The sequence below is a fragment of the Hypanus sabinus genome, chromosome 7 (assembly GCF_030144855.1).
Source record: "Hypanus sabinus isolate sHypSab1 chromosome 7, sHypSab1.hap1, whole genome shotgun sequence".
Taxonomy (NCBI): Eukaryota; Metazoa; Chordata; class Chondrichthyes; order Myliobatiformes; family Dasyatidae; genus Hypanus; species Hypanus sabinus.
This window is the reverse complement of record NC_082712.1, coordinates 72798807-72814098: the sequence shown is the minus strand read 5'-3', so window position 1 is coordinate 72814098 and position 15292 is coordinate 72798807. Positions and strand designations below refer to the sequence as shown.

The following is a 15292-nucleotide window of genomic DNA, read 5'->3' as shown; positions in this document are numbered from 1 at the left end:
ATCAGAATGCCAAAGTGCTAGAGCTGGGAAACCTGCAGTTGTTCATTAAACCCTGTGCAATTAATACATAGCCTAATTCCAGGCATCTCTACTAACAGTTACAATACTTGTATGTCATACAAGAAACGGACCATTTTTCACTCATGATGTTGAAAGGTTTGAGCCATACCTACATAGTATGAATGTTATATTTGATTATCCATGCCAACGAATTTGGATTTCTCAGCTATTTTCATTTGGCAGGGTTCCGAGAAGCTGGCTCAATTCAGGAAAATTGCACAGCAGACTGTCAAGATTGCTTGCTGCGCGGCTCTATTAGAAGCTGGATATATACCAGATGATTATTTGTCTGAGATTCAGAGTGCAGGTACTCACCTGAGTATATTGTACATATATGTGTATGTATATGTGTAGCTAAACATGTATTTAATATAAGCAAGCTCGTGCCTAATTTGTCACTAAGTAAGTTCAGTGTGAATCATTTACCTCCACTGCACACTTTGCCAGCCTGACACTGAACCTCTTAATATTAAAAAAATGTTTTGAAGAGAACAGTGCAGAAGATATGGCTTACATGGAATCTTTCAGGGTTTAGACAATAATGCCCTGTATTCCAGAAATGTTTCCCATGAGACACCAATTCAAAAGGTTAGGACCCAAGGGATCCAGGTCAAGGAAGAAAGTATCCAACATTGGCTTGACAATAGGACACAGAGTGATGGCAAAAGGTAAATTTTCTGATTGGATGTCAGTGACGTGTGATGTTCTGCAAAAATCTGGGTATCTTCCTGTCTTTAATATATGTGAATGTAGGTAGGCATTATCAGTAAGGTCAAAAATGATGGTGTTGCTGGTAGTATGGGAGGTGGTTGTAGGTTACGAGATGAAATCAAAGCACTGGTGAAATTAGCTGAGAAGTGGCAGATGGAGTTTAATCCTGAGAAATGTGAATTGACGAACATACAGTATAAATGGTAAAGTGCAAAGGAATATTGAGGAACAGAGGGACCTTAATTTATAAGTTCAAAGATCCCTGAAGTGACAGCATAAGTAGATAACATGGTTAAGCAGGCATTTAATATACTGGACTACATCAGTTGGAACATTGAATACAGGAGAAGGGGGATTATGCTACATCTTCATAAAATATTAGTCAGACCTCTGCTGGGTCACCACATAATATGAACGATCTGAATTCATTGGAGAGGTTTCAGAGGAGTTTTGCCAGAACTTTATGTGGGTTGGAGCATTTAAGTTATGAGAAGAGACTGGAGAGGCAAAGACAAATTACCCTGGAGCAGAGGAAGCTAAGAGGATTTGTGCTCAAGGTATATAAAATAATAGTCATTAGATATGGTAGACTGTAAGAAAACTTACTTCATATCAGAGGAAGAGAAAACTAAAGGACACAGATTTAAGTTAATTGATAAAAGATTATATGAGATCTGATGGGGCTTTATTCTTACCCAGAGAGTGGTAAGGAACTGGAACACACTTTCTGAGGCAGTGTGAAAGTTAAAAGCTTAGAAACATAGAGAAACCTAAAGCACAATACAAGCCCTTTGGCCTACAAAGCTGTGCCGAACATGTCCCTATCTTAGAAATTACTAGGCTTACCTATAGCCCTCTATTTTACTAAGCTCCATGTACCTATCTAAAAGTCTCTTAAAAGACCGTATTGTATCCACCTCCACCTCCGTTGCCAGCAGCCCATTCCATGCACTCAACACTCTCTGAGTAAAAAAAAATTACCCCTGGCATCTCCCCTGTATCTATTCCCCAGCACCTTAAACCTGTGTCCTCTTATTGCAACTATTTCAGCCCTGGGAAAAGCCTCCAACTATCCACACGATCAATGCCTCTCTTCATCTTATACACATCTATCAGGTCATCTCTTATCCTCCATCACTTCAAGGAGAAAAGGCCAAGTTCACTTACCTATTTTCATAAGGCATGCTCCCCAATCCAGGCAATATCCTTGTAAATCTACTCTGCACCCTTTCTGTGGCTTTCACATCCTTCCTGTAGTGAGGCAACCACAATTGAGCACAGTACTCCAAGTGGGGTCTGACCAGGGTCCTATGTAGCTGCAACATTTTCTCTCAGCTCCTAAATTCCACAAAGGGTGAAGGCCAATACACCGTACGGTTTCTTATCCACAGAGTCAACCTGTGCAGCTGCTTTGAGCATCCTGTGGACCTGGACCCCAAGATTCCTCTGATCCTCCACACTGCCAAGAGTCTTACTATTAATACTGTATTTTGCCATCATATTTGACCTACCACTTCACACTTATCTGGGTTGAACTCCATCTGCCACTTCTCAGCCCAGTTTTACATCCTATCCATGTCCCGCTGTAACCTCTGACTGCCCTCCACACTATCCACAGCACCTCCAACCTTTGTGTCATCAGAAAACTTACTAACCCAACCCTCCACATCCTCATCCAGGTCATTTATAAAAATCACGAAGAGTAAGGGTCCCAGAACAAATCCCTGAGGCACCCCACTAGTGACTGATCTCCATGCAGAATATGGCCTGTCTACAACCACTCTTTTCCTTCTGTGGGCTAGCCAGTTCTGGATCCACAAAGCAATGTCCCCTTGGAGCCCATCCTTCTTTACTTTCTCACTAAGCCTTGCATGGGGTACCTTATCAAATGCCTTGCTGAAATCCATGTACACTACATCTACTGCTCTTCCTTCATCAATATGTTTAGTCACATCCTCAAAAAAATTCAATTAGGCTCGTAAGGCATGGCCTACCCTTGATACAGCCAGGCTGACTATTCCTAATCATATTATACATCTCCAAATGTTCATAAATCCTGCCTCTCAGGATCTTCTCCATCAACTTACCAACCACTGAAGTGAGACTCACTGGTGTATAATGTCCAGGGCTATGTCTACTCCCTTTCTTGAATAAAGGAACATCCGCAACCCTCCAATCCTCCAGAACCTCTCCCGTCCCCTTTGATGATGCAAAGATCATCACCAGAGTCTCAGCAATCTCCTCCCTCTCCCCTCCCACTGTAGCCTGGGATACATGTCATCCGGTCCTGGCGACTTATCCAACTTGACACTTTCCAAAAGCTCCAGCACATCCTCTTTCTTAATATCTACATGCTCAAGCTTTTCAGTCTGCTGCAAGTCATCACTACAATCACCAAGATCCTTTTCCATAGTGACTACTGAAGTAAAGTATTCATTAAGTAGCTCTGCTATTTCCTTCCATTCCATACACACTTTCCCACTGTCATTCCTTCCACACTTTTCCCTGAGAATATCTGTTTCCAATTTAAGCCTCCAATTTTCTGCCTGATAGCCTCATAATTCCCCTTTCTCCAATTAAACTCTTTTCTAACGTCTGTTCCTATCTCTATCCAATGCTATTGTAAAGGAGAAAAGAATATTGATTATGATCACTATCTCCAAAATGCTCTCCCCCGAGAGATCTGACACCTGACCAGGTTCATTTCCCAATACCAAATCAAGTATAGCCTCTCCTCTTATAAGCTTATCTACATATTGTGTCAAGAAACCTTCCTGAACACACCTAACAAACTCCACTCCATCTAAACCCCTTGCTCTCGGGAGATGCCAATCGATATTTGGGAAATTAAAATTTCCCATCAACATTTAAGAAATGGCTACAGATTCTCTTGAATCATCTTGGAATATTCAACCATGACCCAAGTGCTGGAATTTGGGATTAATCCAGAAACGTCATAATCAAAATGGCTGGTCCGATAGTCTGTTTCCAGGTTCTATGATAGAATATAGAACATAGAAAAATGCAGCACATTACAGGCCATCAGCCCAAGATATTGTGCTGATCCTTTAACCTACTCTAAGATCAATATACCCTTTACAAAATGCAAGAGGGAATCAGCAGTTTAGACAGCATTTATAGAAGGGAACAAACAGTCAATGTTGGGTCAAGACACTTCATCACAACAGGAAAGGAAGGGGGAAGAAGTCAGATAAGATGGTGGGGCAGGGAGAGGGGATAAAATGAGAAACTGTGAAGTGATAGGTGGATAAGGTAAAGGGCTGAAGAAGAAGGAATCTGATATGAGAAGATAGTGGACCATGGGAGAAAGGAAGGAGGAAGGGCACCAGGGAAAAGTGACAGGCAGGTGAGGAGAAGAGAAGAGGGGAGCCAGAATGGGGAAAAATTACTGGAAGTTATAGAAATCCATGTTCATGTCATCAGGTTAGCAGCTACCCAGATGGAATGTGAGTTATTGCTCCTTCAGCCCGAGAGTGGCCCCATTGTGACTGTAGACTGACATGGACTGACATGGACTGACATGTTGGAATGGAAATAAGGATTGGAATTTTAAAAGTTAGCCATTCCTTGTTGCAGATGGAGCAAAGGGGCTCAACAAAGTGGTCTCCCAAACAATGTCAGGTTTCACCGATGTAGAGGAGGCAGCATTGGGAGCACTGAATACAGAAAACATCCCCATCAGATTTGTAGGTGAATTGTTGCCTCCTATGATTACCTACCACCTCACAACTCTCTGGATCCAGCACATGGTTCTGTCCAACTTCTACCATCTTCAGCAAGATCCTACCCCCAAACACATCTTTACCTCCCCACCACTATCTGCTTTCTGCAATGATTGCATTCTATGTGATTCCCTTATCCAATCATCCCTCTCCACTAATCTCCCTCCTGGCACTAATCCCCGTAATCAGAACAAGTGCTGCACATACCCATTGACCTTCTCCCTCACCTTCATTCAGGGCCCCAAGCAGTTCTTCTGGACGAGGAAACACTGGGAGAGACCTGATAGAGATTGGAGGACCACTTTGTCGAGCACTTCAGTTCACCTGTAACAAGCAATCTTCAACCATTTCAATTCTGATTCCTTTTCCTATTCCATCATGTTGATCAACAGCCTCCTCTACTCTCACACTGTGGGCACTCTTCAGGTTACAGCGTAAGACCATAGGATTTCGTAGCTGAAGTAGGTCATTCGGCCAATCGAATCTGCTCTGCCACTCAATCATGGGCTGATCCAATTCTTCCAGTCATCCCCACTCCGCTGTCTTCTCCCCATACTCTTTGACGCCCTGGCTAATCAAGAACCTATCTATCTCTGCCTTAAGTGCATCCAATGACTTGGCCTCCACACCTGCTTGTGGCAACAAATTTCACAGATTTAACACTCTCTGGCTAAAGTAATTCCTCCGCATCTCTGTTCTAAATGGACATCCTTCAATCCTGAAGTCGTGCTCTCTTGCCATATCTAATCTGTTCAGTCCTTTTAACATTTGAAATGTTTCTATGAGATCCTCCCTCATTCTCCTGAACTCCAGGGAATAAAGCTAAAGAGCTGCTAGATGTTCCTCATGCTGTACCCTTTCATTCCTGGAATCATTCTCGTGAATCTTCTCTGAACTCTCTCTGATATCAGTATATCCTTTCTTAAATAAGGAACTCAAAACTGCACATAATACTCCAACTGTGGTCTCACAAGTGCCTTATAGAGCCTCAACATCACATCCCTGCTCTTATATTCTATATCTCTGGAAATGAATGCCAACATCGCATTCGCCTTCTTCACAACTGACTCAACCTGGAGTTTAACCTTTAGGGTACCCTGCACAACGACTCCCAAGTCCCTTTGCATCTCTGCATTTTGAAATCTCTCCCAATCTAAATAATAATCTGCCCATTTATTTCTTCCACCAAAGAGCATGACCATACACTTTCCAAGATTGTATTTCATTTGCTACTTCTTTGCCCATTCCCCTAAACTATCTAAGTCTCTTTTCTTCCTCAACACTACCCGCTCCTCCACTTATTTTTGTATCATCAGCAAATTTAGCCAAAAATCCATTAATCCCATAGTCCAAATCATATTCCGTCTGGGTAGCCTCCAACCTAACAGCATGAGCATTGATTTCTCTAACTTCCATCTGCAACATGTAGGATTTTCTGGTGGACAACCATTTTAATTCTAATTTCCATTCCCATTCTGACATGTTGGTCATGGCCCTCTCTATCATAAAGTTATTTAGCCTGATAAAAGGTCATTCAGCCCAATTGTCTATGCTGACCCATCCATCAAGCCTGTAATTCTTACAGGTACCTGTGACCTCCTACAAATTTGTTCCTTGAATGCTTGTGGGCTACTGGGAAGCCCATAGTATAACCTTGGCAAAGTGATTACCTCCTTCTTACTGCTAAGTTCCCCCCATGTAGCCTCACTGGATGATCCTGCAATATCCCTCCCAAGTACTGCTATGTTGTTGTCCCAAATCAATGTACCTCCTCTTTTACGTATATCCCTATAAGATGTTTAACCCCAGACTCCTGAGCTGCTAGTCCTACCCTTTCGTCAACCATGCTTCAGTTATGACTACAATATTCCATTCGTAAACCCCAAGTCTGCCTTATCTATCAGCTTCTTGTATTAGAATAAACTGCAGTTATTTTATCAGTCCTTATCTGACTAGCCCTGCCTCTGAGATTCAAATAGTATCAAATAGGATGCAAACACATCATTTAGAAAAAATCCTAAGCAAATTTTGTCATTTGTTTGCTGAGTTATTCCTTGGAGAGGCTTTTAGTGATTATAGATTTGCAAGGCAGACGACAGAAAGAACAGTGTATGTAATGAGAGAAATGAGAGCTGAAACAATATTGAGCAATTATAATTGTAATTTTATTTTAACATGCCAAATATCTTTTCTGTAACACCATTGTATTTTATCTTGTTAAGATGCCTCATGTGTGGCACCTTATCAAACGCCTTCTGAAAATTCAAGTAAATGATATCAACTGCCTCTACTTTGTCCACCTTGCTTGTTACTTCCTCGAAGAACTCTAACAGATCTGTCAGGCAAGATTTCCCTTTACAGAAACCACACTGACTTTGACTTATTTTGTCACTAGTCTCCAAGTACCTCAAAAAATAATAGACTCCAACATTTTCCCAACCATTGAGGTTAGGCTAACTGCCCCATATTTCCTTTCTTTTGCCTTTTTCCCTTTTTAAAAAATGGAGTGACATTTGCAATCAGCAGAAAGCTGAGGAATGACTTTCTACACCAAGGTTGGTGTCTATATGGAATGAACCACCAGAGAACATGGTTAATGAAGATACATTAACAATATTTAAAAGGACAGGTACATGGATGTGAAAGGTCCATGTGAAAGCAAACTCTGACAAATGGAAATAGATTAGATGAGAATTTTGGTCAGCATGGACCAGTTGGGCCAAAAGCCCTATTTCCAAGCTGCGTATCTCTATGACTCTAAAACTTGGTTTACAATGTCAAACAAATCATCTAAGCAGTATTCAGAACTACAAAGGGGTAGTAGTTTCCAGCTCTCAACAAAAGTAACTGCCACTTAAGCTAACCTGTAGATACATTTTAAAGATGTACTCACACATGAAGATTTAATCATGCAAACATTCAAAAACACTTGTACAGACATTGATTTCTACTGCTCATTGCCAATCCTTCCTTGTCCTACATTCGCATACACTACCCGCTGTCCCTATACTTTTCCCGATGTAAGTAGATCCTATCCCTAAGAATTTTTTCTAATTCCTTCCTTACCGCTGATGTAAGGCTCATTGGCCTATAATTTCCTGATTTGTCACTTTAGCCTTTTTTAAACAGAAAAACAGCATTGATTGGTTCCCAGTGCTTGGGATCCTTACCCGTTTATCAAAGAGGGTACTAAGATTTCTGTCCACAACCTGGCAATATCCTGTCTTGCTTCTCTCAATAACCTTAGATAGACCCCAGCAGAGCCAGGGAACTTATTCACCTAAAGTTCTTCAAAAACCCCAACACCTTCTTCTTTCTTATTGGTATCAACATACCTTAGAATATCAGCAAGCCTCTCCCTGATCATGCTATACCATGTTCTTCTCCTTGGTGAATACCAATGCAAGTTATTCATTTAGTAGCTCTCCCACTTCCTCTGGCTCCAGGTGTAAATTATATCCTTTGTCCTTTAGTGGTTCTTCCTTCCCCTTATTATCTTCTTGTTTTTAATGTATGTACGATACATACATTTATATTCCTCGAAGGCCCTACCCAATTTCAGCTTCCTAAGCATTTTATATGCATCTCTTTCCTTTTTGACTAAAGTTACAACACTTCTTCAGGCAGGTGAGGCTCATCATTCTTGGATGGCAGCCCTCCTAGGAGGAGGAAGACTCTGACTTTAAACCTCCACTGTCTTGTGGCCATATCCACCCATAGAAAAGACTTCAGAAGTAAACCTCAAGGAAGAAATCTGGAGCCAGGGTCCCTAAGGCAGTTTGATGATGTTTACAACTTCTCTCTGGTGACCTCTACATCGACACTGTACCAACCTGTATTGGCACTTGCCCTTCCCTTGGACTACAACAGTGATGTGGAGGGGGGAACCTGCTGCATGAGCAACAGCCGGTTCTCCGACTCTTTCTGCCCAGGCTTGCACCCTGGAGAGGACACAGTTCATCAGAGGTGCAAACTCATGATCCTCTGGGATCAACAGCTGCGCCTACTAGACAACACTTCTGGTCTCTAAGGTCCCCAAAACTTGCCTTCCTTGTATTTCTTCCTTGTAGGAACATCTCGGTCCTGAATCCTGACCAGTTAGCCATTAAATATTTCCCAGTTATTAAATTTGGACTTAACTACAAACAATGCTCCTTATCTACTGACATCAGGTCCTGCTTAATAGTGTAATTAGCCTTCTTGGGAAAACTTACACAAGAAGCCATAAACTACTTTTGAGGCAAATATTTATTGGTTTATATAACTATAATACATGACTGTTTTTATTACATAAGAAATATTGTTTTGACTTACAGAAATTGGTGAGACTGATAATTTGCATTCCAATATTGCCTTTGAGATTCTTACGGAATCATCTGATAAAATAAACTATACAGGACAAGCAAACAAGAGATCTCACTGCAGGAGATTAACCTGGTTAGTGCGAAGACATAAAAATTAATTTTAATCATCACAAACTGTTCAAGATAAATCTCAACTACCTAATATATTTAATTCCTTTTTAGCTTCATCCGGCTTACAGATTATCTCATAGTCAACACATTGCATTTCCTTGCAGTAAAGTCCATTACAATTTTATATAATCAACTAGCAGAGAAGCTGAAGCATATTCCAGAGGAAGAACTAATTAGAATTTGGAGCACAAATGAGCAGGACAGAGAAAATGAATTGGAAAAGAAGGTAGATATTTAGGATATTTGTCACATTTTCCTTGAGGAATGGTGGAAATATATTTCAAAAATATATTCATGTTCTTGGCATTTATGAAACTGTGTGACATCCATAACAGTTTGGGGGGGGGGGGCTGCACGGGGTAGCTATCATGTTTCCCCATGCTGTCATTGCTGTATAAACTTAAGTGTTAAAATAAAGCTAAAGTAAAAATCAGGATTCTGGAGAAACTCAACTAAAGAACCCACTGAGTTCCTCTAGCATTGTATTTTTTGCTCAACACCTTCGCGTCTGCAGTCTCTTGTGTCTCCATTAAGGAAGCTGCAGCCAAGATTAAAATGCTCAGACATATATACACTGTAATTGCCAGCTGACTATTTGGAACTTTGGACAATGGGTTAGTTTGTTCACAGTATTTTAATGTTAAAAATATTAATATACCTTTCTCAGTCACTTGCACAGGTTACTGCATCTAGTATTTACATGAGTAATGTCCTTGGAGAAGATGATGAGGATGAAGATTTAGATGAGGAAGATCTCAAGGCGAAAGCTCTTCGAGAGGAAGAACTTGCTTTAACGCCAATGTTTATTGTAGACATGATTTTACTTTATAATGATTTGCTGCTTCGGCCTGCCTTGGGGGAATTTGAGGTTTGTCAAGAATACTTAACATCCAGCTAAGTAATGACATTAGTTTGTTTACTTTCTTGTGAACCTGAGGAATATGGTATTATCTTCATAATGAATTATCATTTCAGTTGTCTTGAGCTGTTATCCCACATCATTATGAAGTACATGTATAGTTCTTTGCTACAGTGGCCAGTATTTATCTCAAACTGTTAAAGATTAAAGATTAGCTTATACAATTAGCTTTAATTGTCTCGTGTACATCAAAACATTGAAACATGCAGTGAAATGTGCCATTTTTTGTCCATGACCAACACACTTGGAATGTGTTAGGGGCAGCCAACAAGTGTTGCCATGCTTCTTACACCAACATGGCACACCTACCACAACTTACTAACTTTACCCATATGTCCATATGTCTTTGGAAGATGGGAGTAAAATGGAGCACTAGGACAAAACCCACATCGTGAAGGGGAGAAAATTCAAACACTTTACAGAGAGCAGTGGGAATTCAACCCCGATCTTACACTGGTGTTGTAAAGCATCATTCTAACCACTGTGCCATCCTTCCAACTAAAGATTTAACCAGTGATGCTACAATGCATCTTTCTGCCCTTCAAGTTAAAGATTTTATGAGATCAGAAATCAGTTTTGCACGAAGGAAAAAGGAACAACACCATCAAATTAAAATAAATAAATATATTCCAGAAATTTTCTAAAATATAAATAGGAATAAATTAAATGCATCTCGTATCATGTTTATTTGACCTTAATTCGTGTGTTTTGTTTGTCAGGTTGGGATTTCAGATATTGTCCTACAAATGCAGACAGTTGTCCTCTCCATAACCAATCTTGTGTCTGATTCATACTTTAATGCCTTTACCAGTCCAATTATCAATAAAAAGGTTGAAGAAAAAACATGTGGTGAGGGACCAAACCTGGCAGACATCCTTGAAGATGACAATTACATGATAGAAACCATCCAGAAAATAATGGTATGATCTATTTTATGCATTCACTGTTAATCAATATATGTTAATCATTAAAATCTCCAAGTTTAGTGTAGCAATTGTGATTTAAAGTACATCTATTAATTCTTGAATTTCAAACCTATTGAGGATTTAATACTTTGATTACAAAGCCTGAATATCCCATTCATTGTAGGAGCATTGTATTCACAATGTTGTTGTGTAGCAGATAGATTCTCATGCGGAAGAAGGATAATTTCAAGTTCGAATTGTCACTGACGCACTTACTATTAACCAGTTTTAGCCCGTTTGGTAGATAATTTAGAATAGCCTTTCTCAGTTGGTATACTTCTATTAGTAAAGACCATAATCAAGAGTAATGGGGACTAGTATTTAGAGTCATATATTATATAGCCTGCAAGCAAGCCTTTCAGCACATCCCAACAGTGCCATCTAGGGCTAGTCCTATTTATCTGCATTTGGCCCATATTCCTCTAAGCTTTCCTATCCATGAACTTATCCAAATGTCTTTTGAATATTATTATTATACCCATCTCTACCACTTACGCTGGCAGGTCATTCCATATAGATTACCCTCCTCTGCAGAAAAATAAATAATGTTAGCAAGTTATATTTCCTAACTTGCCATGCTGTTTGACATTTTTGTAATCAAATTTGCACCTTCAGATGGTTTAATATAAACCTAATATTTTGTTAGCATTTATCTATTAAGTTAATATCAATGTTATCTTACTTCTTGTCACCTAGAAGTATAAATAGAAACTAGCCCTGCCTCCTGGAAATCAACCAAGAGGGAATGATATAATCCAGTGTTCTTTAGCCTTAGATTCCAACAAAAGAAATATGTTGGCATTGAAGGTGCAACAAACATTTGGCTTGCAATTGACCAAAAAGACAGCAAAAAGCCTGCTATGGGGAAATTCAATAGACAGAAGGAAATTTGTGTTTATGAAAATGTCTCACATTGTTAAAGGGCTTACTTTGCCATTAAGGAGCTCAAAAGAAATCTTGCTTTTCTGGAGTTGAAACTGTATTAAATACGTGGTTTAGAGAATAGATCAGTTGACTAAGAGGAACTCAAGGTGGATAGCAGCTCTTGACTTGAAAATCATTCGAGATTATTTGATAGGCCAGACTACTATTCAATTAGGAGCTTGAGCAAAGAATCTGAAGGTTTAGTTCTGACAGGATTTTCATCATTAGTCTATAGTGGCTGGTCAATAGTCAGTGAATGAAGTCAATGGTCAAGGGTTGCACTAATGATAATCAGGTTTGAAATAATTGAGAGGTCAGTAATATCAGGTGTTTTGATTGGATTAGGTAGGGAGTTTCGCAGGTGGTTGTCAGTCAGCTTTAAAACACAAGCTGATACAGGCATTCTGAAGGTGTGACCCAGGGAAGACAAAGGGGAAACTGTGGAAATACGCTTTTGACAACAAATGTGTTTGTTCATTCAGTCATTGGGCTGGAGATTATGGATTAAACCACAATGCATAACAGCCCAAAGGCTTGTGTGAAACCATAATGGTGGTTAACAATCTAGGATGTCTAGAACTGCCAACTGCAACACAGGTATTGAAACTGACTGTCAATTGCATATGAATACTTGAGGCAGTTGGACCACTAAATATGGCATAAAGATGACCAAAGACATTTACAATAATCTATATGTAAACATTGCAGGTGCCAGTAACCTGAAATAAAAGAGAAAATGCTGGAAATACTCAGCAGATCATGTAGCAACTAAGAAGGTGGAAACAGAGTTAACATTGCAGGTTGATGACTTTTCATCAGAACAGAAAACAGTTAAAGATTTTAAAAAAGTTTTAATTTTCAGAGGAAGGGTGGGAGACAGAATGGAGAAAAATGTGTTATATTAGGATGGAAAGCTGGAGAGATTAATGGTAAAACCTATCACTACATCACTGACAAAATTTGGGTAATTTTAATCAATGATGCCTTTAAGGTTAGTTAGGAAGGTTCAATTGTTAGGTATTAATATTGAAGGAGTAAAATGGATTCAACAGTGGCTGGATGGGAGATGCCAGAGAGTAGTGGTGGATACTGTTTGTCAGGTTGGAGGCCGGTGACTAGTTGTGTGCCTCAGGTATCTGTACTGGGTCCAATGTTGTTTGTCATGTACATTAATATGGACAGGAAAGGAATGGAGTGTTATGGGCTGAGTGCAGGTCGGTGGGACTAGGTGAGAGTAAGTGTCCAGCATGGACTAGAAGGGCCAAGATGGCCTGTTTCCATGCTGTAATTGTTACATGGTTATATATTAATTCTAAAACAGGATGGGGGATCAGTACATGGATGGTGTGATCGAGTGCCAGTAGAACTTTATCAATGCACATAATGGCTAGGGTAATGGTGGGTTTTCTCCTGCTAGTAGTAGACTTTCCAGTGATGTGCTATGAAATTAAAACATAATCTAATCAAATGCATTTTTATGATCTGGAGTAGAAATACCAGTTAACTTTATAATACCAATGACAACTATGGTCAAACAACATTGTAGTCTTTGTTTAAAGAGATATTTATTCTGTACAGTTCTCTGAATTATTTATTATAATTAAACTGCTATATAATTATACAATGTTTGTACTTTGATATTTGTGTAATAATATTAATTGCAAGTTTTCTTGCTAATATAATGCAATCAAAGTTTAAAAAATACTTATTTGGCTTTTTCATGAATAGTTCAAAAATAAAATGAATAAAAAATACTGAAGAAATTATTCCACATAATTTTTGTTACTAAACATAACTATTACAGTATTTTTAAATTTTGAAACCATGGTTGCTACGCAGTAATTAACTACACAGCATACAGGACAGTTATGTTGTACTAAGAAAGAAGGACAAGGATGGTAAGGTAAGGGATCCTCGGACTATGAGAGAGTTTGTGAATTTAGTCCAGACGTAAAAAGAAGACGTATAAGGATGAGGAAGCTGAAATCACACAGGACCTTCCAGGATTATATAAGAGCTAGTAAAGAGCTCAAAAGGGAATCAAGAGAGAAAGGGATGGCCAATACTTGGATTAAAGAGAATCTCAAGACATTCTACAGCAACATTGAGAAGAGGATAACTAAGGATTAAGAAGGAAATATGTGCTTAGAAAAAGAGGATGTGGATGAAGTCCTAAATGAGTACATTATGTCAGAACTTACCAAGAGTAACGAACTGGAGGTGAGATCAGAGCATAGCACCCAAAAATGCTAGGGCATTTTAAGAATAAGGAAGAGATAGTGTTGAGTCTATTGAAGATCATCAAGGTGGATAAGTCCTTAGGGCCTGAAGGGTTATACCTCACGTTATTGAGAGACGTAAGAGATGAGATTGCTGGGGCCTTGTCCAAGATCTGTGTATTAATTCAAGTAACGGGGAGTTCGAGGGGAGTGGTGGGTAGCTAGCTTCTATCTGTTATTTAAGAAGGGAAATAGGGATAATGCTGTTAACTATAGATGAGTGAGTTCCCCATCAATGGTAGCAAAGCTACTGGAGGAGATTCTTAGAGATATATTTATGAGCATTTGGAAAACCATGGTTAAACTAGGGGCAGTCAGCATAGTTATGTGTGGGCAAAGTCTTGACCGAACTTTTTAAGGAGATGATGAAAGTGATTGATGACATTAGAGCTATGAATGTTATCTCCATGGATTTTATTAAAATGTTTGGCAATGTCAATATGTTTGCAATTCAGAAGGTATTACACAGTCTTGCCTGTCTTGCCTTTGATGTCAAAGCTCAAGTTGCAGTCCCTAGTTGTGCAAGTGAAATTAGGATAAAACTCCAGAAAGGCTGGAGAATTTTGGAAGAGATTTCATATGATCTCAGAATTTGCCAGAGGCTCTCCCTGTGTATGCTATCAAGGACCTTTTCAAAGTCCAAGAGATTCACATACCGTTGTCTCTGACACTCTGTGCATTCTTCTATGCTGTTACGCAGTGTGAAGATCTAGTCGGCAGCCTCTGCAGCTCCCGAAGCTAGCTTGCTCAAGCACACATCGACATCATCTATACTCTGTTGGACAATGACTTTGACAAGAATCTTATTGACAAAAGTGTGATGCCCTGCCAGTTATTGCAATCACTTAGCACTCCTTTCTTGGGGATCCTAACAGTAACTCCCTTTATCCTGTTCTTGAGTACTTGCCCCATTCCCAGATTATTGTAAACAGTGGTTGCTGGATGGCTGCTGCATGTTTTGGTTCAACTTTGAATAGTTCAATGTTCAAATTGTCCTGTACTTGAGCTTTGCTGTTCTTTAATGATTTAATTGCAGCAACAATCTCCTCTTTCTTGGGTGGATCTGTGTTGATGTTGAGGTCCTCTGCTGCCTCTTGTATGTCAGGTTCTTCATTCGGTGATGGCCTTCTCTGTAATTCTCTAAAATACTTTGTACACCATGCTTCTTGTTCTTTCTCAGTTGCCAAAAGCAGACTCTTCTTATCTCTGACCGGAC

General features: G+C 39.6%; 1 protein-coding gene across 1 annotated transcript in view; it reads left to right on the top strand.

Annotated features, from left to right (window-relative positions):
- The window catches only part of dnah6 (dynein, axonemal, heavy chain 6), a 351317-nt gene that overhangs the window by 41070 nt on the left and 294955 nt on the right, over positions 1 to 15292 (top strand). The window contains exons 7-11 of the mRNA XM_059974878.1: positions 244 to 367; positions 8831 to 8951; positions 9041 to 9215; positions 9657 to 9857; positions 10628 to 10828. Of these exons, the coding sequence (XP_059830861.1) occupies positions 244 to 367; positions 8831 to 8951; positions 9041 to 9215; positions 9657 to 9857; positions 10628 to 10828 (822 nt within the window). The remainder of the gene's footprint in view (positions 1 to 243; positions 368 to 8830; positions 8952 to 9040; positions 9216 to 9656; positions 9858 to 10627; positions 10829 to 15292) is intronic.